Below are 25,476 nucleotides of genomic sequence, written 5' to 3' on the forward strand. Positions count from 1 at the left end.
TACAGTACAGTTTGATGAAATACACAACTATAAATTGTTACTATTTTCATCTATTTAGTGCATGTAGTACAGGAAACAAAAACCTCTTTTGCAATGGACTAGTGGTAAGGACACATCCCCCAAAAACATGCCCACTTTCAATATTTAGTGCTGCATGTGTTTCGAACTGTTCATTCAACCCAGATGTCACATTTGAGAGATCTGCGGCCTGTAGTACACAGATTTTGGAAACCAGTGGAATCACAACGCTCTTTATTAGGAAAACGCAACAGCTGGATCAACTCTACCCCTGCGGTACAGCAAATAAATCTCTGGTAGTAAAGTTGAACAGGAGAGAGCAAAGTTATTAGAGTTGTCAGTAATATGTTATATGTCATACAACACAAAACTCTGGCTACAAGTGATCTAACTATATACAATGCGTCATTCTTTAGTTTACTTTTTGATTTTCTCCCCTCTCTTTCCCTCCCCCAATCAATTACTAAGGCGAGTCCCTTTCTTCCGAGGTACTGTGTACCCAACAGAGAGAGGTGGCGGATAACAATTCTAAAGCACTCACTTTAAAGCTACAATTGACTTTCTACAGATTTATTCGGAGCATAAATTCATATTAAGATCCCTGAAAAAAGATGATTCAATTAAATCAATTTTTTTTTAAAAACATCAATTTTTGGGGGAATTTTCTCTGCCCTTCTTCTCATGAATGTGTTGACTCATACTAAGGTGGGCAACGACATCTCTCCTTCAGCTAGGCCAAGTTGTCAGTCTCCATGTTTGAGCTTAGAATGAGGAATATCAGCAGGCTTTTTCACTGTAAAAATGATTTCCCCCCCCCCCCCCACTGTGAGGGGCATCACAGCCAAGCCCAATATTGTTCTACAATTTTAAAAAAAGCTTTGCTATTCTAAATAGGTAAGTAGGTGAAGAGAAGGTGCCAAGTTATTAAAGCTGCTGTGACTATTTTGTTTTCCTTACCAATGAATTTAAATTACAAAGCATTCATAGGTAAGGGAGTATCTGGTAAACAGTATAGTTGAGTAGAGACAATATACAAAGCCTACTTTTAGCTTCAAAGTTACTCCTAACTGTTTATGCCACATTTCTCACGTTTAGGAAGATCGCAAAATCCTGAAAAAGTGTGATCTTGATATCTGTGGACTTGTTGGGTAGACAGTCTTCGTAAATCGGCACTGTTTTTCTTACAGCCCAATGGCTGGAAATATCCATACAAGGCAACAAATAAAAAACCTTAACCTGCCTGTGGCCAGAAAAAAAATTGCAGGCCACACACACCTCTAGCAAGACGAAAAACAGATTTTTTTTTGGCAAGAAACAGTGACACACAGGTTACAGTGGCATGTGGGAGAAAACACTCCTCTTTCTACTCTTCTACAGACAGTAGTGCTATCTCATTCACATTCCAGTGATTATGCCAAAGGCAACATTATATTGTAAACACATTATTGACAGAAGTCAACAGAAATGAAGATCTAGGGATGCAGATAAACAGGGTCATCAAAAGCACGATTGCATGTGAAAAAAGCTACCAAACGGGCAAGTGGAATTCTGGGTATTATATAGATAGGGCACTGAATACAAAAGCAACAAAAAGAAAGACTTGCATTCATTTAGCACCTTTCACAACCTCAGGACATTCCAAAGTGCTTAACTGCCAATGAAGTATTTTTTGAAGTGTAGTCACTATTGTAAAGTAGGAAATGCAGCACAGCAAGATCCCACAAACAGCAATGTGATAATGACCATTTTAGGATGTGTTTTAGGTGTTTGTTGAGGGATAAATATTGGCCAGGACACTGGGGCGAGCTCCCTGCTCTTCTTCGAATAGTGCCATGGGATCTTTTACGTCCACCCGAGGGGACAGACGGGGCCTCATTTTAACGTCTCATCTGAAAGACAGCACCTCCAACAGTGCAGCACTCCCTCAGTACTGCACTTGAATGCCAACCTACATTTTGTGCTTAAGTCCATGGAGTGGGGCTTGAACTTTCTGACTCAGACGAGAGTGCTACCACTGAGCCACAGCTGATACCATAACGAGGACGGTGATTAGCATGTACAAGACATTGGTCAGGTTGCAGTTGAAGTACTGTATGCAATTTTACCTAGCCCATGGAAAAGGAGCAACGTAGTATGCTAGAACAATACCAAAGGATGAGAGGAAACAGTTACGAGACTTGGAAAAATTTAGCTGTATTCACTGCAGCAGAAAAGATTAAGGGAGGGGGGAACTGAGTTAGCTAATCTCAGCTGGGGCTCTAGGGGGAACAGGGGCAGAGAGAGACAGTGGCCTAAGCATTCTTGGGCAAAGGAGGAGAAAAAATTACTATTTGCTATCTTGAGAGGTCTGCTGCAGACACACCTCATACTGAAGGTAAGTGAAGATACAATTATGATGGTCTCTAATGCTGTGTGGCTCAAACACAACAGTTAGGGCCATGTGTGAAAAATGGCCACTTGGACACTTACACAGCCCAGCAAGAGCTATTGTATCAAAAAAATAATTATTAAGCAAGAGTGAAGTGGAAAGGGAAGAGAGAGTGAGCGAAGACATTAGGAAAAAATAAAATTGCATATTTATTTTAAAAAGGGACAGATAAACTAGCTGGGCTGAATTGGAAAAAATTAATTTAGGAAGAAACAAGATTGCCATCAACAACCTCTCCCTCCACACCCGTTCCAGTTCACAAACTCAGCAATGCTTTTATGAGACAGCACAGTAGGCAGGCACTTCCCCTTTTGAGAGGGTGGAAAATCACCTAGGCTACGTTTGCACAACTCGCCGTGGCTCGTTTTGGAGCAGTTCGTTGGAGGATTGGGATAAGTTGCTCATCAGCTTACCCTTTTCATATGGGCATGGTCTGTGACTCATGGTGTCTTAAAAAATGGAGGGGACAAAGTATTTTTAAGATCGACCCTGATTTGACTATTTTCAATTAGCTTAATTCTTACTTCTTGACATTAAATTAGAGAAAGAATGCAACTGATTCCATATGTGACATTAAATTAACCTTGTGTAAGTAGTTGTTAATATTCAAAAGATGATACGCTCGCAATTAGTCAGTATGCTGAGCAGTGAAATAGGAGTTTGGGAATAGATTATGCGAGGACCATGAATTCTGAACAATGGGACAAAATAGGCAATTGAGTGAAGGATGATTCTGATCTAACCAATGTATCCAATCAGGTAGCTGTTTATCTGGAGTCAGTTGTACATTTTCAGTCTATAACTACTTTTTTAAAATCATTACACTACATCCATTTGATCTATGAAAACATTTATCAAGCTAGACATTAACTGCAGAAACTAAATGCATTCTCAGTGGCACCTGGCTCAGTTGGTAGAACTTTCAGAAGGTTAACATTAAAGCCCCACACCATGACTAGAACATGTAACCTATGCTGACACTTAAATGCAGTACTCTGAGTACTGTATTGATGGAGGTGCCACCTTTGGAAAAATGTTAAACCAAGGCCTCTACTGCTTGTTCAGGTTACAAAGATCCCATGGCACTATTCGAAAAGGAGAAGGCAGTTCTCCCGGTGTGTTCAATCAACACCACTAAAAACAGATCAACCAGTTATTTATCTTATTTACTGTTTGTTGGGCCCTGCTGTATATAAATTGGCTGCCAAGCTGCCTACATAATGATAGCAACTACACTTACTTCAAAAAGTAATCAGTTGGTTGTGAAGCACTTTGGGGCATCCTGAGGACCTGAAAGGTGTATAAATGCCTGGTAAACAAATAGCTTACTCAAATTCATGGAAAGCACACTTAATAATCAAAAGGTTAATGTTAACTTCTAATGCTGTAACCATTCTTTTGGCTGTATCGTTACACAATGTTTGTAATGACCTCATTCCAAAAACTAATTGTAGTGGTGTGCCCTGACCCATATCAATCAACAGCTGTTTTCTTGTTCTTCCTACATAAATGTTCTCACTGCGTGACTACTGTTGAAATTATTTTCAGTTACTCTGGTCTACTACTATAGCAGTGGGCCCACGTAACCCAGCTGTCAGGCTTTTAAGACAAATGCATGGTAATAAAGTGGTCGTATGTGGCTTCAACTGCAGTTTATATTCTGAGCTCTGAATATTGAGTCAAAAAGTTACCCTTTAGGAACGGTTGGAAGTATGTTAATCAAGTTTGCTAATTGCATGTCTTGCTCATTTCACCAAAAGATTAAAATTGGAGACAGACATTTCAAATTTGTAGATTACTGTCAATGCAAATGAAAAATTGAAAATATGCTGGTGACCTAATTTGTTTGAGTGTGCAAGAACAAAAACAGGTAGAAAAGGACACCCTGCTCATCTGATTCACCCCATTTGGACAGCCATCTTCTTCATCCTGTTGCCTCAAGCTTCTGCTAAATCAGGAGTCTGGTGTTTAAGGCACAAGATCATTTTTTGCTTTTCAGAAAAGAAAATGACAAACTTTGATACCTGACAATAGCTTGGTTTCAACAACAAAGTTCAGCAGAGAGAATAAAAGGCCAATTTTGTAGCTTACTGAAGCTCTGCCAAAATTCAACATCGTTCCAGCATGATTCATGACATCAGCTCACGCTGCAGATAGCAACAAACATCAGAAGGCAACAGCAGCAAGAATATTGGCAAGTATTGGCCCCTCTTCTATCTGAAAAATGAGACACAGATAAAGCACAATCATGACCTTGTTTGTGTCACTCAATGCAAGGAGTGGTTAGTGCTGCTCACACAAGCACAACTACACTTTGTGATGGACAGATATTCAGAATGCATGGAATGGATTCAAAAACTCTTAGCCAAAACCTGCTCGTCTCAGAGTATGTCTTAAACATTTTGACAGTCCAATTTATGTGTGCAAGCAAGCTTGGCAAAGTGATGAATAGAGCTGGGACAGCAGGCACAAACATCCAGCAAACTACTTTAAAATTTTGTAAATGGAAATATTTTCAGAAGTTTTTAGCCAGGTTCAGAATTTATTGAACATTACAGGTAAATCTTGTGCAAGAACTTAACCAGACTAACTATACGATTCACAAGGTTTTAGTGTATAGAATTTTTCTTGAAGTTAATAATCACTAAGCTCACAGAACAAAGATGGCCATTTCAGCGAGTTGCTGAAAGCTTGTGGAACTATACCACAATTCAAGGTTTCATCAACAGAAGGGAAATAAGGATAGAAAATTGGAAAGAGTTGAGAGTACATACGAGTACACAGCGCTTAAACATCTGTGCTTCAATAATTTGTTCGAAACAGGTTTTCAATGTATGCGTTATTTATTAATGGACACAAAATCATCACAATCTAGAGATAAATGTACTCTGATGCAGTTTACACATGAAATAGAAATGGATCATCTTGGTCTGCTGAAAGTTAAGAGGCATTTACACGGATGTGCAGTTAATGGCAGACAGCTCTCCCTCCATTGGCTACACTCTACACTGTAAAGAACCATATGCATGGGAAGTTAACTGCATGAAATGAGTGTCTACGATGGTTGGTAGTTTCAGGAAAGTAAAAGTGAGGAACTAGACCTGTGCTTTTACATTCTAGGACTGAAATGGTAGCAAGTTGGCTGGTTTGCCAAAAGAGTCCTGCTCATTACGCCAAATATAAAAGCAGAGTGGAGCAGGGAGGTCGCTTTCCTGAAACAAAATCAAAAACTCCAGTAAAGTAAAAAGCACCTTCCTATAATTGGCCTCAGTGCCTCCAGATTATGAGGGGAGGTGTGGGCCTGCAGGAATCAGCCAGGACTCTTGCTCTTAATCACGATCCAGTGATTTCTGCTGCAATAATGCTTGTGGTGGGTGAAAACAAGATAAGCCTCAGGTGTGATGCTCTTTCATAGGTGAATAGTTTGCCAACACTCGTGTCTAGGCTCATACATACATTCACACTGGTCTGTCACCATAATAATTATAATATACCTTATACACAGATGTTTGCTGGATGAATCTGTGAAAAGTCTGCACAAAAAGTGTGCGTGTGGGAGCACAACCAAGCATTTCAATACGTTCAGTGGTCTATTGCAAAACATACTGGTTTCAGTGTAATAGGCTGAGGGAATCTCACTATGCCATATATTGTTGCAGACTGGAGTCTATAGCTAGAAGGAAAACAGTGCATGAGCGTTACAGCCAGTTACACAAATTTCATACTGCTGGAACTTACAATATACTGCAGCAACTAAACTGCCTTTTCTAATGACAATAATTTTCTAGAAAATCAAGATAAATTGCAGATTTCATAGACTTCATAACAATAGATACTTGAATACAAATGCAATCAATTTGAGGTATTTTGTTCAGTGGCTAAGAAAATTCAAAGCTGTTAATGAGAATCCAACACAATTGGATGCTGTTGGGAAAATGAGAATACCAAGACAGATGATCTTTGGTAGGCCAATGGCTTTCCTCATCCTGGACGTGTCGGTACCAAGTGCAAGGCAGGAGTACTTATACAGTCAAAATACTCCTTTCCGCCAGTTAGACATTACACAAAGTTTCACAAAAACAATACTAGTTGGAAGAAATCTTGAATTTGATTATTGTCGTAACATTGAGCTGTCTCCTCCTGACAATTCACTGAATAGAATCACTACCAGAATTGCTTTTTCTCCCAAGCAACCTCAGGGCACATAATGAGCCATGCAAGCTGTGCTTATAACTATTTATGCTATTTTTCCTCCCCTTCACTCTTGAAGAAAGGAAGGAAGTTGGATATTTACAGCCCCTTTCACAGCCTTGGAACCCCGCAAAGCCCTTCATAGCTATTTTAAGTATTTTTGAAATGTAGTTGTTTTAATGTAGGGAACGCAGCAGCCAATTTTCACACAGCAAGTTCCCACAAACAGCAATGAGGTAAATGACTAGATAATCTGTTTTTGGTAGTGTTGGTTAAGGGACAAATTTTGGCCAGGACACGGAGAACTCCCCTGCTCCTCTTCAAAATAGTGCCATGGGATCTTTTACGTCCAAATGAGGGGGCAGACAGGACCTTGGTTTAATGTTGCATCTGAAAGACAGCACCTCAGACTGTGCAGTACTGTAACAAAGTGTCAGCCTAGATTATGTGCTCAAGTTCACTAATGTCCTTTAGGGAAGGAAACCTGCCGTCCTTACCCGGTCTGGCCTATGTGACTCCAGACCCACAGCAATGTGGTTGATTATTAATTGCCCTCTGAAATGGCCTAGCAAGCCACTCAGTTGTAAAATCTCGCTAAAAAAAGTCACAATAAGAATAAAACCGGACGGACCACCCGGCATCGGACCACTAGGCAAAATTGGGAGAGCTATCACACAGACTAGTCAAGCAACAGCCTGACATAGCCATACTCACAGAATCATACCTTTCAGCCAACGTCCCAGACTCTTCCATCACCATCCCTGGGTATGTCCTGTCCCACCGGCAGGGCAGACCCACCAGAGGTGGCGGTACAGTGATATACAGTCAGGAGGGAGTGGCCTTGGGAGTCCTCAACATTGACTCTGGACCCCATGAAATCTCATGGCATCAGGTCAAACATGGGCAAGGAAACTTCCTGCTGATTACCACCTACCGCCCTGCCTCAGCTGATGAATCAGTCCTCCTCCATGTTGAGCACCACTTAGAGGAAGCACTGAGGGTAGCAAGGGCACAGAATGTACTCTGGGTGGGGGACTTCAATGTCCATCATCAAGAGTGGCTCTGCAGCACCACTACTGACCGAGCTGGCCGAGTCCTGAAGGACATAGCTGGCAGACTGGGCATGCGGCAGGTGGTAAGCGAACCAACACGAGGGAAAAACTTACTTGACCTCGTCCTCACCAATCTACCTGTCGCAAATGCATCTGTCCATTACAGTATTGATAGGAGTAACCACCGCACAGTCCTCGTGGAGACGAAGTCCCGTCTTTGCACTGAGGACACCATCCAACGTGTTGTGTGGCACTACCACCGTGCTAAATGGGATAGATTCAGAACAGATCTCGCAGCTCAAAACTGGGCATCCATGAGGCACTGTGGGCCATCAGCAGCAGCAGAATTGTATTCCAGCACAATCTGTAACCTCATGGCCTGGCATATTCCTCACTCTACCATTACCAACAAGCCAGGGGATCAACCCTGGTTCAACGAGGAGTGTAGAAGAGCATACCAGGAGTAGCACCAGGCGTACCTAAAAATAAGGTGCCAACCTGGTAAAGCTACAACTCAGGACGACATGCATGCTAAACAGCAGAAGCAATATGCTATAGACAGAGCTAAGCTATTCCACAACCAACAGATCAGATCAAAGCACTGCAGTCCTGCCACATCCAGTCGTGAATGGTGGTGGACAATTAAACAACTAACGGGAGGAGGAGACTCTGCAAACATCCCCATCCTCAATGATGGCGGAGTCCAGCACGTGAGTGCAAAAGACAAGGCTGAAGCGTTTGCAACCATCTTCAGCCAGAAGTGCCGAGTAGATGATCCATCTCGGCCGCCTCCCGATATCCCCACCATCGCAGAAGCCAGTCTTCAGCCAATTCAATTCACTCCACATGATATCAAGAAATGGCTGAGTGCACTGGATACAGCAAAGGCTATGGGCCCCGACAACATCCCAGCTGTAGTGCTGAAGACTTGTGCTCCAGAACTAGCTGCGCCTCTAGCCAAGCTGTTCCAGTACAGTTACAACACTGGCATCTACCCGACAATGTGGAAAATTGCCCAGGTATGTCCTGTCCACAAAAAGCAGGACAAATCCAATCCGGCCAATTACCGCCCCATCAGTCCACTCTCAATCATCAGCCAAGTGATGGAAGGTGTCGTTGACAGTGCTATCAAGCGGCACTTACTCAACAATAACCTGCTCACCGATGCTCAGTTTGGGTTCCGCCAGGACCACTCGGCGCCAGACCTCATTACAGCCTTGGTCCAAACATGGACAAAAGAGCTGAATTCCAGAGGTGAGCTGAGAGTGACTGCCCTTGACATCAAGGCAGCATTTGACCGTGTGGCACCAAGGAGCCCTAGTAAAATTGAAGTCAATGGGAATCAGGGGGAAAACTCTCCAGTGACTGGAGTCATACCTAGCACAAAGGAAGATGGTAGCGGTTGTTGGAGGCCAATCATCTCAGCCCCAGGGCATTGCTGCAGGAGTTCCTCAGGGCAGTGTCCTAGGCCCAACCATCTTCAGCTGCTTCATCAATGACCTTCCCTTCATCAGGAGGTCAGAAATCGGGATGTTCGCTGATGATTGCACAGTGTTCAGTTTCATTTGCAACCCCTCAGATAATGAAGAAGTGTGCCTGCATGCAGCAAGACCTGGACAACATCCAGGCTTGGGCTGATAAGTGGCAAGTAATATTCGCGCCAGACAATGACCATCTCCAACAAGAGAGGGTCTAACCACCTCCCCTTGACATTCAACGGCATTACCATCGCCAAATCCCCCACCATCAACATCCGGGGGGTCACCATTGACCAGAAACTTAACTGGGCCAGCCATATAAATAATGTGGCTACAAGAGCAGGTCAGAGGCTGGGTATTCTGCGGTGAGTGACTCACCTCCTGACTCCCCAAAGCCTTTCCACCATCTACAAGGCACAAGTCAGGAGTGTGATGGAATACTCTCCACTTGCCTGGATGAGTGCAGCTCCAACAACACTCAAGAAGCTCGACACCATCCAGGACAAAGAACCCGCTTGATTGGCACCCCATCCACCACCCTAAACATTCACTCCCTTCACCACTGCGCACTGCGGCTGCAGTGTGTACCATCCACAGGATGCACTGCAGCAACTCGCCAAGGCTTCTTCGACAGCATCTCCTAAACCCGCGAACTCTACTACCTAGAAGGACAAGAGCAGCAGGCACATGGGAACAACACCACCTGCATGTTCCCCTCCAAGTCACACACCATCCTGACTTGGAAATATATTGCCGTTCCTTCATCGTCACTAGGTCAAAATCCTGGAACTCCTTGCCTAACAGCACTGTGGGAGAACCTTCACCACACGGACTGCAGCGGTTCAAGAAGGCGGCTCACCACCACCTTCTCAAGGGCAATTAGGGATGGGCAATAAACGCTGGCCTCGCCAGTGACGCCCACATCCCATGAACGAATAAAGAAAGTCTCTGGAGTCGGGCTTGAACCCACAACCTTCTGACTCAAGAACCAAGAGTGCAACTACTGAGCCAAGGCTAGGCAAAACATATGGGCTAGTTGCTGGCAGGTGCACCGAAGTGTTAAAGGATAAGCCATCCATCATTTTCTCTCCTTGTGGAGAGGCATCACAATTAGCGCTTCATTGCAAGATGGCACTGCAAGATGGCACTCCAAGATTGGACATATGTACAAAGTCGTAAGCCTGAACCTGAATGCTACCACTCGAGTTAGCAATAGTAATTAGACATTTCCAAATTCAAATTGAATCCTTCTGATTCATTCCAATCTGGGGAGGAAAAAAGTATTCGTTGTTCTATATTATTCGCAGAAATTGATGATTCTACACAAATCAGCCCACACAGGCAACATTCCCAAATACAGACACATCGGCAGCACTTGTGGCACTCCCAAATATTGCGAGACTGCAACGGAATGTCAAATCACGAATGAGTCCCTGCAACTGGAAATCTTGGGCTAACTGGTACAGTGAAATTCTGTTGTGTATGCAACATGACGACCGATCCCAATCATACTGATGCACCTCCGCAAGTTCCTGTATAACAATCTCCATAGACAAATTTCCCCTCCCTAACCTATTTACTAAGCAAGTGCAAATTGGGTCAATGCTCAAGGAACAGTAATGAAATAGAGGCAGCACACTTACACACTAAAATTAATCCATCTTCCTCCATCTATGCACCACAGTATGAGTCCCACACAGCTACACTTACATTAAACACTAACCCTCAGTGGACTGGATTGGCTGCCAATGGAGTATGAATAAGCAGAATTCTAGCCCATTGTACACCTGCCTCCAGAATCCAGCTTTACTGCCTTGCTGTTAGAGATTACTTAAAGAGCAAGGAGTAACCATGATATAATATGAGCAGTTCTATCTGACTTTTCTGCTCTATGGAAGTCATGCATTTCCACTGCCCTCGCCTCCCACCCCCCCCCCCTCCCAAAATCTGAAATTCTCCCAGGATAATCATTCGGTCTACCTTCTTGCTGAGCCTTTCAGTGCCCTTTCTACTTTTTTGCACTACCCTTGGGTAATCTGAGAGAGGGCGAGAGATGAGAATTTGGCCACTTGTCACAGCAGCTGCTTGTTTTAGACAAAGCTGAGGCTGTAGGGGAAAAGAGAAGTACAGCCGTTTGCTATCATATCCAAGGGGGTCCAAAGGCACTCAACAATTCTAGCTTCAAAGAGAGTTGTCACTTTTTTCTCCACTCCATTTTCCTCTTCTGAAATATATCTTCCATGCTGTGGTGCAACTCTACAGCCAAAGATGGGCCTCCAGCACCTCACTATTTTGTGTGGGCCTGGACAGTGAATATCAATTGGGTATTCAACTGTGGGGGGCATCACAGATCAACACAAGTGCACCTCCAACACATGTCTAAGGATAGCAATCAAGAGCAATTTCCTTGGTCAAATGATTTTCTTCCTAGAGACACATGGCCAAATTCTATGCACCAACTGAGATGAACGCAGCCCAAGGATTAAATTTTGGGCTTCCCGGTCTGTCTGTATCAATACCAGCCTACACGCTCTATTTAGCCCATTGAAGATCTACTGCGCAGAAACAGCAAATTCTCCTTGCTCTCTTGGGACCAACTAATTATTTCTTGGTTTCTCGCAGGATGCTTTGAGTCAGTTTACTTGATTGATTTTCAGGAGGAAATATATTTGATTAGTGAAAGTATAGGAATGCTCCTGTGATGAGCTGATGATCTCTTTAGTACTTGTCCTATCTTGGCTGAATTGTAACAATGCACCTTCATTTCAGCTTCACTTTGAGAAAATCTGACATTTTCTATGTTCCATAACAGATGCCCGTACAACCTTCCTAAACTGTGAGTAGCTTTCTGGTGTGGACTTGCACCCATTACAGAGTGGGTTCAGACTGTCCATACTCACTTCACGTAAGACCCTTAGCGCTAGAGAACCAAGACTTTCATCCCAATTGTCAAGTTGGTCTCAAATGAAAAAGACATTTTGCTAACCCGTTGGACCATTCAGCATTCCTGTAGACTATCGAGATGTAAGAAAAGATGAGGGCCAAGAAATTCCAAGGGATGTCTTTTAGGGGAAATGTGGGGAGGGGATTCCACCCATTCTGTGGATGTGTCCCTGACCCAATCAAATATCCTGGGATCGAGGCCATTAACGTATTGTGGGCAGGCAATGCTGCCATTTTCAGAACCCAGGGAGTGCTACTTCAGGTAGGGTGGGGTGGGGGGGGGGAAGAGGAGGAGGAAGAAAATTTCAATGTGCAACCTTGTCACAGAATAAATGGGCCCAGTGGATTCAGGGAGAGAGCTTAAAAGGCAAAATTTGAATTTTTTTTAAAAACTCCTTTTACTGCCAGATTCCATAATGCAATCGATTGCTCAGTAAGTCATCTTCAAATTTTTTAAACCCCAGAAGCCCTTAGCATCACTGGACACCAGGGATGCCCAGGTTATCACACCACTAATGATGGGGAATGCATTGTATGGTCCATTTCCCTCATTTGCATGGTGCTCCAATAGACCCACCCATTTATGGGCAGGCATATTATGTGCCTTCCCCCCACAAAAGCCACAATTTCCTCATCTTGATTAATCCCACCCCTGCCAGCCCAGATACTGCTTCTTTTATGGTCACAGGAACCTGAAATTTCCAGGATGAGATCTCTTCATTCTAATTATGGACCAAACTGTAAATATAACTTCAATTTCATGCCCTCAAAAACAACACCTACTGCAAATAGGCAAAGATAAGGCACTTACCCTCATCGGTAGGATTGAACCCACAGATGTCACAGATGCATCGAACCCACTTATTCATTTCTTCTTCGGTGTCTGCTACCAGGTAGAAGACACGGTCAATTGTTCTGATATCAAAAATGTAAGTGTTCTCAAGATCCTTTTTATTAAAGGTCAGCCCAGCATCCACTTGCTCACAAAGATTCAAGTCAATGACACGGATCGGTTTCTTTGCATGATCATTTTTGTAGTATTCCAACACATCCGGATCTCCTGTCAGACGGCCACTTCGAAGTATAAACCAGCGCTTCTTCCATGCCTGAAAATAAACCAAGAAGAAAATTCCTTTAAAGTGTCAGCACCATTACAATTTTCTAAAGCGAAATTGATGTGTTCACTGCTGTATTGTGCTTTAATAAAATCCACAGTGTTTAGGCCAAAAAAGGGAGAGTGGAGGCGGAGACAAGATCACCGACACGGCATCTGTAAATTTACTTTGTTAACTTATGTCTCCTATATGTAGCAATGTTTACAACTGCTTTGTGGTTTCTATGGCTGCAGTAAAAGTATAATTGGTCCCCTCTGAATGAAGGGTCGTAGGGAAGTCATTTTGCTTGGGATGCACCTCGAGCTCCATTTGCTCCAAGCTGTTCACCTTCTGCTTGATTCACCTTTCCTGAAACATGTACAACAAAGAATCTAGTGAAAGAGTAAAGGGTTTTGTCGGGGTGACATTAACTTTCCTCCCTCCAATCTTTTTCCCTTTGCTCCCTCTCTCCTGAAGAATGGGCACTTGGGCAATATATGAAAGGTCACTACTGCATGTCGAACCATGTTCCATCATGCAGCAAGATGCAATTGTGAAAAGTGAGCCTCAGAGCTATTTAATTGTGGATACCATCACAGCAATGCCCAACCATTGCTTCACTCAGCAGGTGCATGTAGATTTCCAGCAGGAGATATTCATTAGTAATCAGGAGTAAGAATCATGGCCAATTTTCCTCTCCCTAAGGACACTGATGTTTATTGTTCCAACCCCTTCTTGCATCACTCTAGTTGCGATGAGGAGAGAAAAAAAATGTATTTAGATTCCACCTTTCACAACCTTAGTTGACATTGCAAGTGCTTGACAACCAATTAATTACTTTTTCAGATGTAGTCACTGCTGTTTTGTAGAACATGACAGCCAGCCAATTTGTGCACAGCAAGATCCCACAAACACCTAAGGAGATAAAAAGACTAGTTCATCTGTTTTGGGAGTGATGATTGAGGGGAAACAGTTGGCCAGGACACTGGGAAAATTCCTGCCACTAATAATGCTACGGGATCTTTTGCATTCCCAAGATAGATAGGTCCTCAGTTTAATGTCTCATTTGAAAGACGACACCTCCGACAGTACAAAACTTCCCGAGTACTGCGCTGAAGTGTCAGCCTCAATTATACGCTCAAGTCGCGAAGTGGGCCTTGATCCCACAACCTTCTGACTAGGAGGAATGAAGCCTGGGGCCTCCCTGGTCTACATAGCCCTGTAACGCACCCACTGAGCAGTCACAAAAAGTGATTGTTCTATTTTGTTTTGGAGGTAGGACTGCCAATTATCTCAATTTTAAAAAAGACGTAGTACTGCATTCCTTGAAAAGATATCATTTATAAGTAACAACCTGGTTTATTATACAATGACCTTGGACCATTTTGTTTGATGAGCCGCAGCAAACACTGTTACAACATAAACAAGCTGTAAAGTTAGTTATTAAGAGCAGAGCTCTCACATCAACACCATGAACTCTTAAATATCTTCTCTTGCTTGCAATCATTCCATTTAGTTTCATACAAATAGAGCCACAAACATGGTATTTGACAGTTTCTAAATTTTAGTCATGAAGAAGAATTAAAAGTGACAGATCTAGGGAACAATTGATCACACACGATTTGCTAAACACACTGATTCTTTTCACCTCTTAACAGCTTAAGAAAGCTCAGTGTTTCAGCCATATGGACCAGGAGATCCCAGGTTTGAGTTCCCAAGGCAGAAACTGGGTGCCAAAATGTTGGCTGCATCACCTTCAGTTTGGGGGGGACGGGGGGAGGGCAAGAGAGAAATTCAGCCAGTATTCCTGCTAGTGATTGCTACCCAGCAATTGCTGCTGGACAACACCCATTTATGGACATCAACTGAGATCAGGATCGAACTAGGCTGCGATGCGCTCTGCAGTTAAGCAGGCTGTCAACACTCACCAGCTAGGTTTTACACGTGAAGAGTGACCACTTGGGCAAGGTTCCAGGGCACTGCCCAAGCCTAAGGTATCCTATCCCAGCAAGAATCAGCACCATCAGAAGAGGTGGTGCAACATTTGGCTAAAAAAACAAGAAATACTCTGACAGTCCTTGCAGAACTGTTCAACATGGGTCATGATGTCAAGATTACATGTTGCAACAGGTGCCTGATGCTGCTACAGAATTAGTTTTGCAAAAGAAAAAAAAGAGGCAAAGCAACAATGCTTATAAAGTAATTTTCTGAATATAGTATTTTGTTGAAAACAAAGTTAATTTTTGTATTGGCAGGTTAAAAGTGAATTCCAGCTCAAAAGTCCACAACTTATGGGCATCCATTTCTTATTGCCTTGTTTGAGTTAAATTGTGTTATTTTCTCCTGTTAAGATTCTTGTAGAGGGTTGGGATTGAATACTGCAGCCTTGAATACACAATGCTGTAATAGTGAGCAGAGAACAAATAGAGTTTTAGTTACTAGAGGCCAAGGCTGCTGTAAATTCAAGGCACTGGGCTATTCAGTATTAGTCATCCCTCTTTGTACTCAGTTTGTTACTATACAGCAAAGATGTACAACAATTATTTTAAAGTAGCTACATTTCACAACTATTGTAATACTGTAAACCAGTGCTGTCCAATAGAAGTTGCTGACGAGCCACAAGTGTAGCTATACCTTTCTGCTACATGCACTAATTTTAGTTTAAAAAAATGCACGTGTACATTTACTTAACATATACCACCATTCATTAACCAAGCCAGTAAAGCACTCAACAATCGAAAGATTCACACACTCTGCTTTTCGTCATACCTTTTTACCAACAAACGCACAAAAGGTTAAAGTACACATCCATGCGCCGTGTGAATATGAATACTGAGATCACATACCCAGTGTCTATTACTCATTTTTTATTTACTGATCAGAAATGCAATTCACCACATCTGGATTCCCAATGAGTCGCATGCAGGTAGTGGCTAATGCATTGAGCAACACTGTTGTAAACCAAGATATATACTCACAATAGACATTCCAGAATCAAAGGAAACTTCCTCTAAAAAGTTACCAGTTGAGTTTAGCGAGGTTATAAGTTTGATTCTTGGTCTGTGCTCAGTTATTCAACTAGCATCCCTACTGCTGTCCTTGGTTGGGGCATTGATAGGGTGTTACAATTTGTCACAGAACTTCTGGGCTAGAGAGGGTTAAAAATTAGTCAGGATTCCCACTCCTGATTGCTATAGGTTGAAACCCCTACTGGAAACACACTTGTGTGGACAGTAGATAAGGACAGAGTCAAGCTGAGCTGTGATGCGCTCTGCAATCCAACAGCTTGCTGACACCTACTACCTGGGCTCACTCAGAGCATGGTTACTTAAACAAGATACCAGGACTGCCAGCATCTATAGATCCATACCCCAGCAAGAGTCAGTGTCTTCAACGGAAGAAAGAGATAGGGAGAAAACAGGAAAAATGGGGTCGGGATGGGGAAGGAATCAACTTTGCAATTAGAAGGCACATTTTACTATTTCCAAGTGTTGTTAGATTTGAACAAGCACCTTTTGTGGAACATAAGTCTGTACCAGAATTTATAAATCCTAACTTTGTTTTAGACTGAAGTTGCCAGTGAAAAGCAGGTCTACAAATCAGAAACCAGGCATATGCATGAACTAACAGTCACCACCGTTACGTTCAGTTGATTGAGGGGAAAGGGGAAGAGGAATTTAGTTCCAACTGATTGCTCTTCTATCTGCCCTGATGTGAAAGTGCTATATCTGCATTTTCACACACGCACATATAAACTAGTGCACTTCACATGTACCTTATTCTGTGACGATGTGTTGGAGCAGCTGCCAACTGGCCCCATTTCATCAATCATCCCGCTGTAGATTCTGCACCAAGCCAGTTTCAAACATACACGTGTGCATGAGTTGCCAAGTTTCCCCGCAAAGTCCACAGTGGGACTTTTAACAGTTTCATTCTCGCACTGTATTTTAAAAGTGGAAAGTATAAAGTTGAGAACAGGTGTCTTGTATCCCACTTACACTGAACCCTAAGAATAGCTCTGAATCCCGTCTTAGGTTTGCATTATGGCCATCCTAAAATGGTCACAGACATTCTAATTCTGCAGGCATTTGGCTGCAGTATAATTCACAACTAAGTCTGGGTTCCAGATTGTACATCCCTTAATGCATGTCTACAACATGTTACACACTACTGGGTTCATGCACAACCCTAAGTGCCATATTTAAGACAGTGTCAATACTTGCACTGTTCTCGCTGTCCATTAGCAATTATATTGTATTCTAATACTGTACATGTGGTAATTCCTTTCTATAGCACCAAAGCTCCTTCCCACACAGCAGACCTTTGCTCTAAATACATTCAATGCAATTGTAAATTACAGCCTGCAGAGCTTAAAGAGCACCGTGCTACAGGGACGACACCACTACATGCGGTGACATGACTATAAAACACAGACTATAAACAGGTTATTTTTATTTTCTGTGTCCTGCTAGAAAATTGTAACATCTTACCTAAAAACTTAGGTAAGCTGTACATTTAGTCGATGGTAAGTCGATGCTCAGGTCAATTGACATCGGAACACTTTTTCAGAAGCATATACAGAATTAATGTGCAGAATGTTAAAATTAGTACACAAGTTATTGGTGTCGCACCTGGTGACTACTTTCTGGTAGAATGAAGACGAACCAGTTTGGTATTAAATGTTTCGGGAGTGTGTGAATTTGGCACTAGATATTATCTATGTAGAAAGAACCTATTAAATTAATTGAAAGCTAGTCAAGATACACACTTAATTTCACTACCCTAAACAAAACCTCCAATATACATCCCATAAATTAAGACGGATCTGAGCTGAGCGCTGAAAAACTGTGTTACAGCATACAAGACGACTTGGCGGCATTCTTGCACGGATAGTAAACATTACATCTACTGCAATAGCCTATTATGTCCAATAGAAATTGCTGACGAGGCACAGATATGGCTACGGTGACACCACTTTGGCAACATGCACTAATTTTAGTAAGAAACATCTTACACACAATACAAGTAAATGTGCTTCACGTTTATTTACTTAACATCTACCACCATCCAGTACAAAACTTTGCAGCCATTATCTTTCACCAAAGTTTGTAATTCTGACATGAATTTATCAGACACAGCACATCTTAGTGAAGCTTCTATGTTTTTGTCCAGCAGTTGGATGTTACTTGCACTTTGTCACGACCAGCCCTGATGGAGCTGCTCATTATTGGTTCGGCTTGCTTTCCTCTGCTGGCCTGGACCGATTATCTAATTGGTTGAGCTGACCACGACGACAGCTCCCCTCTCCATATAATGTTGCTGGTGTTTCCATGGTGCTGAAACTCAGCGTTTTCATCCGTGTTACAAACCATTTTAGCTGATAACCAAGGAGTAACCAAGGTGGTAAAGCACACACATCAAAAACCAGTTGCATACACTGCGTTTCGCTGCACCATTTTGCCAATAAAAGCACAAAAAGATTAAAATACATATGCACAAGCTGTCCAAATACGAGTACTAAGATCACATGCCCAATGACAGTGTCTATTATTCATTTTTTATTTACTAGTCAAAAATGCAATTAGCCACATTAGGCTAACAGCTAACATATTGGACAAAACTGTACTAACAAATGTCACTCACCAATACATGTCAGAGCTTTATAGCATCCTTCTCTGGATCTTCAATACCTATTTTAAACTGTAGCAGATCCTGAATGTAACACTTAAGGGTCTCATGAATAAAGATATCACCCACACACAAATACACAATATACAGTGAATATTGGTCCAATGACTTAAAGGAAGCAGCTGGGTTATTCCTAACGGAGACTGAAGTTAAAATGAACAGTAAACAGGAATTGCTTTTCTTGCCTTCCTAGCACAGCACTTCCATAGCCTGACATGACCCAGTCCGCTATCCAATCAACCCCTGCAACGACCCAATGACCAATCCACACTTCTTCCTGTCAAGCAAACAACTGCAGGAGGACAAAATGTCTTTAATGTCACAAGCCCTCACAGGAAGTTCCACATGCTGGAGCAATATCTATGCACTATATTTTCCCCTCATTCCCTACAGCTCATTGAATGTCATGGCTTCAGCTTATTAAATGTTCTGTTACAATGCTCCAGAAATGCAGCTATACTTGGCACAAGACAAGAAAACTTTCAAAAGTCCCTTCAAAACTGAGACAGGGCTGACAGTGAATGCTGAAAATGCTGAAAATGCCACCTCAACTGAATTACACTTACATCACTCCTGAAAGCCAAAATTTAGCTGCCACTATGCATCCCAATCAGACTACAAAATTATACTAAATAGAACAGAAACATCCACCACACTAACAGTAGTTCAAGCAGTCCGTCTGCTCTACGGCACTCAACACTAACTGCACAGGTCAGAAAACCTGAGATTTCTGTGAGCACTATTAATACCCACCTCAGTGCAACTTACAAAGTATTTATATGTACCATGATTAAACTACCTTTCAGATCTTTTTAAAAGCTTTACTGTTTCACAAACAAATGTGGGTATGCACTGAATTGTGATATTGGCACAGCCAAATCAAATCCTCCTGTCTCTAGGATAAACCAAATGTATACCAAACCAATCTCAGAATCAGGCATACATTTGCCAAATTTGAGGGAATAACCAAATTGGACACTACTTTGAGTGTTCAGACACATCCCCAAATTTGGTTAGGTTGGGAGATTTCCCGTGGTGTTGCTCACACAAAAAATAAAAATACAATGTGCACCCCGCTCTTCCTGTAACTGCCTCTCTCCGAGTCTTCTAGTCTATCAATCTGTTTGCATTGCACGCTGAAGCTTTCTTTTTCTCTATGCATGCCACCAACACATACACTGTCCTCCATCTTCCCAGTCTCTCCCCAAGCCTACCTTCCAACTCTTCTGTGCATCTTCCCATTATTTTGGTATGCTTTTTGTCTGCATCCATCTCTCTCTCCTTCCCCCCTCCCCTCCAACAGCCTCTCCCCCTCCCCTCTCACCTGACATACAGCTATACTGAAGTCTTCAACCTCATAATAGACACTAGTGATTTTTCCCTCTTTAGGCAACAATAATCCTGGATAAGAGTTTGACCACCATAAAACCATTTAAGGTAAACCACAGACCAGAAAATCACTCACCACCATCCCAGGTGTCATTCCTCAATCTCATCTTCACCACCACATGGCTAGCCTGCTGATGATTTTTTTTTCTTGATAAGTTGATAAATTGGTTTGATCAAGGATGAGGAAAAGCTGGAGTCCACTCTATATGCCCAGCAGTAGGATCAGTCATGTTACTCCCTTGTGGCAGTCTCCTATTCATATTAACCAACCTTAAAATTGTACTTTTCAGAATAATATTCGCTTTGGTAAGTTTTCAAATTAGTATTTATGGCATTAAAACAAATATGTGCCCAAGTGAAAAATTATAAAGCAAATTTAATGTTCACATCCAGTATTATGACCAAAAAGCATTAGCAGGAATGTTAGAAATATGAAAGACAGAATAAATTTTCTCCTAAAGTGAGATCACTGTCTGTACAGTGTGAGAAATGATGAACAAATTTTGAATTTCAGGGCACAAGACTGCAAAAACCTCAGTTGCTTTGGTGTCTGAAATTACCTGATTGCACTGCTGGTATATTTTAAAAGGATAGATCAAGAGGACAATTTGGATGATCCACTTTCAGGAACATCATTTTGGTTTACCAAATAAAAGAACGATAGCAATGAAATGACTTCTCCACTAGTTACTACAGTTATGTAAATCAGCTGAGAACCACTGCTAAGAAATTGTCAATCGCCATTTTCTGTATCACTCCCAGCCACAAGTTAGTTGCAGAAACTGTCATTATTTTGATGCTGATACGCCCAATACACAAATGTTGGTTTAATTTCAGTGTTGAACAAGCCAATGGCTACCCTTTGTGTGTCTTGTGGAATTCTCAGACAGGCCCATCGCAGCCTCCGAAAGAGCAGTAACCAAGTGCCCCATCTCTTCACTCGCCAACTATACCATGCAGCATGCTCACTGGGGACAAACTCACCAACCTCCTTTCCATCCCACTCACACCACCTACTAATGCCTCCTGGTATCTGCTGGTGAATCCACAATTATCACCTCTCTTCACATTTCCCTCCAGAATGCCTGCTCACTAATAAACTAGGCCCTTGCCATCCACATCATTGTGGGTGACTATTATAATTTTGATTCCGAATTAAACATGACTCATTGGTGGGCAATATCTTGTTCCGTACCAAAGCCTCCTCACCTGGTTATACTTTCCATCACCTACCTTGTCCAAACCACCAATGGTGGCATGGTCCTTATCAGCAAGTCACACCCTGGCCTTTACCCTACTCCTCTGGTACTATCTCCTCTTTCAAGCACTTCACTGTTCTACCCCACTTGCGTCGGGTTTAAAATCCTAACAGTCAACCTGGTGCACAATTGGCTACACTATTCATTGCTTGATTTGGTTGGATCACATTAAGCTCTATTGGGTATCTCACTCTCCTCTGCTAAAATGGTCACTAATTATCCTGGAGGGCAAAAATAACCCCAGGCTCCTTTCTCTATTACTAACCGCCTCCTTAAACCCTTCCCCTCTCACCTGTGAAGGGCAAGTAGTTCATGGATTTCTTCATCTCCATGATAGAGACCATCCATTCAGCTACCTCTTCTACATCCCCCAATTCCCCTTGCTTACCAAGCCAAATCTCCCTCAAGTCCTGAACCCGCATCTCTTCCTACTTTCTCCACCAACGCCCCTCTCTAAGCTAATTTCATCCATGAAACATGTCTCCTGCTCCCTTTGACCCCATTTCCATTAAACTCCTGATCACCCAAAGTCCCTTCTTGGCCAATGTTTTCACTGATAGAGTATATGATTTCTCCTTCTCAAGCACCGCCCCCCTCACTTCTACCTCAAAACCTCACCCTCCACCCCTCTATCCCTATGAACTACCGTCCCTTCTTCAGCCTCCCTTTCCTCTCTAAGGTCCTTGAATACATTAATACCTTCCAGCTCCATGCCCATCTCTCCAACAATTCCCTGTTTTAATACCTCCAATCAGGTTTCCACCCCTGCCATGGCATTGAAACAACCATAACCAGTCATAAATGATATTCTCTGTGACGACGGTGCATTATCGCTCTTTGTTCTCTCTGCAGGCTTCAATACAGTCAATCACAACATTCTCCCCAAATGCCTCTCCTCAGCTGTCCAGTTCCATGGGACTGCCTCTTACCTATCCAATCACTGCCCGAGTATCTGAAGCAATGGATTCTATTTCCACTTCCACAACACAAACATGGAGTCATCCCAGGATCTATCCTTGGCCGCCTCCTCGTCTACATGCTACCCTTGGAACTGCAACATCATCTGAAGCCGTGGGGACAGCTTCCACATGCATGCAGATGACATCCAGCTCTACCTCTCCACCATCTCTCTCGACCTCTACATTGCCTCTGTGCTGTCAGACTGCTTGTCTGACGTTCAGTCTTGGATGAGCCATAATTTCCTTTAGCTAAACACCATCAAAGCTTTCGTGTTTGGCTCCACATCACAATCTCTGTACCTGCACCATCAACATCGCCCCTGCTCCCAGGCCACTGTCACAGATGAACCAGATTGTTTGCAATGACGGCATCCTGTTTGACTCCGGACTGAACTTCTGACTTCATACCCTCTCCAACACAAGAACTACCTGCATCCACCTCTAACATTACCCATGTCCACCCATACCTCAGCCTATCAACTACTGAAACCCTCATTCATGTCTTCCTCAACTTCAGGCTGTATTATTCCAATGGTCAGCCTCCCTCCTCCACCATCCATAAATTTCAACTCATCTAAAACTGCTACCCCATATCCTAGACCACGAAGTCACACTCAACCACCACACCAGTCCTCATTGACCTACTATTGTTTTCAGTGCTCCAACGCATCAAATTAAAAAAAGGATTTAAAATGAATTTTTGGCCTCGCCCCTCACTATCTCTGTAACCTCCTTCAGCTCTACACCCACTCCTGTATTCTCAGTTCCTCTAACTCCTGCTTGTTGTGCACCGCCCCCCCCGCCGCCACCCATGCTTTCAGCTGCCTAGGCCTGAGTCTCTGGAATTCCTTTCCTAAACTCCTTTACCTCTCTCTCCTTTGTAAAAAAACAGCTCTCTGAACTTTTGACCATGCCTCCTAATCGCTCCTTTGGCTCAATGTCTGTTTTCCTCAAGCTTCTGTGAAGTGCCTTGAAATGTTTTTCTACATTAAAAGAGGACTATGTTAATACAAGTAGTTATTATTATGCTACATGAATCTTATTTTTAAGGGTTGGCAGTGGAGTGGATGTGGAACAGTAATGGCAGCTCTATGCACAGAAAGTAAAATGTGATTGGTGACCAGGTTAAGGTGGCCATAAAAAGGGCAAATCAAGCACTAGGGCTCATTGCTAGAGAGATAGAATTGAAAAGCAAAGAAATTATGTTAAACTTGTATAGAACCTTGGTTAGACTCCACTTGGAGTAGTGTGAACAGTTCCAGTCTCCATATTATAGAAAGGATATAGAGGCATTGGAGAAAGTGCAAAAAAGATTCACAAGGATGATACCAGAACTAAGAGGATATCTTTATCAGGAAAGGCTAAACAGGCTGGGGCTCTTTTCTCTAGAAAAGAGAAGGCTGAGGGGTGAGCCAACAGAGGTCTTTAAGATAATGAAAGGGTTTGATAGGGTAGACACAGAGAAAATGGTTCCACTTCCAGGGGAATCCAAAACTAGGTCATAAATATAAAATAGTCGCTAATAAATCCAATAGGGAATTCAGGAGAAACGTCTTTAACCGAAGAGTGGTAAGAATGTGGAATGTGCTACCACAAGGAGTAATTGAGGCAAATAGCATAGCTGCATTTAAGGGGAAGCTAGATAAGCACATGAGGGAGAAAGGAATAGAAGGATATCCTGATAGGGTTAGATAAATTAGAGTAGGAGGAGGATTATGGGGAGCATAAACACCAGCATAGACCAGTTAGGCCGAATAGCCTGTTTCTGTGCTGTAGTTTCGATGTAAATAATAGAGCTGATTCTAATGTCTAACTGGTTAAAGTAATAGTGGTCTCTTCTATTATTAAAAGATAAAGGATTTAGCCAACAACTTGCATCCGACTGGTTGAAGTTCTAGAATATGATTGATTGATCTCTGGTTCTGGAACCTGATTGCTTGATGGGACTTACACAAACGCACATGCAGATAAAATTTAATACATTCAATACATAACCAAACAGGAGTCTTGTTTCACAGTTAATATTCAACAAACAAGCCCCAAATTTTATATTGGGGACCAAAAAAAAAGTTTGGTTGCACTGGAGCCCAAGTTGCACTCAACCAAGACTTGCACTCAACCAAGACTTGCACACAATACAGTAACAGCTTTCATAAAGTTATCACTTATGCATCAGATTTGTGATCGTTTCACATTGTATTGTTTGCACAACTCTCTGACACACACTATTGGAAGTATTAGCAGGGGTCTGGGCAGGCACCCTCACAGCAGTTAAGTGCCAATCATTCTGGCCATAAAAATAGTGGAATATACAATTAGCTAACCTCCATTTAAGGGAACGGAGAGAACAACGGAAACAAAGAACATAGGAGGTCAGTTCGACATAACTTTGGAGCATCTGTTATTTTGAAAGAATGTTGAAGAAATAGCACAAAATAGTGAAACAATAAAGTATACTGATTCACTGTTATGGTTGAAGATTGGGCAATCATCACTAAATGCTGCATCCTGGTATTTTGTCAAATCAGTAGGATTTTCAAATGGACTGATTCCTCCAACCAACAAGTAAATGAAAAATTCAACTAAGAAATATTCAGAAACCATGTGTTTTGTACACTTAAGTGGGTGATGTCCAATTAAGTGGGAGATTCTGAATAAAAGCAAAGCAACTCTGATGACTCAATCATTTCTATTATACATTATAGAGGAATTTTATTGGATCCCAACGTCATTCTGACTTATCTTTACGAAAGGGACTGAACAAGATTGCACAGTCCTACACACCAATATAGCACACGGTGGATTGAATGTTTAATCTAGCAAGTGAATTCCAATACAACAGGAGGAAAAGTTAACGGTAATGGATGAAGATACAGAGGTACTGTAACTGCATAATGTTTTTACATCACCATGCAAATCATAACCACTGCTCCCATTTTCTCAGTCAGCAGGTGCTGGTAATGGTTCTGCTCTTATC

At 42.3% G+C, this 25,476-nt stretch overlaps 1 protein-coding gene across 5 annotated transcripts in view; it reads right to left on the reverse strand.

Annotated features, from left to right (window-relative positions):
- The window catches only part of gab1 (GRB2-associated binding protein 1), a 221,231-nt gene that overhangs the window by 63,604 nt on the left and 132,151 nt on the right, over positions 1 to 25,476 (reverse strand). For all 5 annotated transcript variants that reach the window (XM_067993709.1, XM_067993726.1, XM_067993702.1 and 2 more), the window contains exon 2: positions 12,922 to 13,216. In XM_067993709.1, the coding sequence (XP_067849810.1) occupies positions 12,922 to 13,216 (295 nt within the window). The remainder of the gene's footprint in view (positions 1 to 12,921; positions 13,217 to 25,476) is intronic.

The sequence above is a fragment of the Heptranchias perlo genome, chromosome 1, assembly GCF_035084215.1.
Source record: "Heptranchias perlo isolate sHepPer1 chromosome 1, sHepPer1.hap1, whole genome shotgun sequence".
In the NCBI taxonomy this organism is placed as follows: domain Eukaryota; kingdom Metazoa; phylum Chordata; class Chondrichthyes; order Hexanchiformes; family Hexanchidae; genus Heptranchias; species Heptranchias perlo.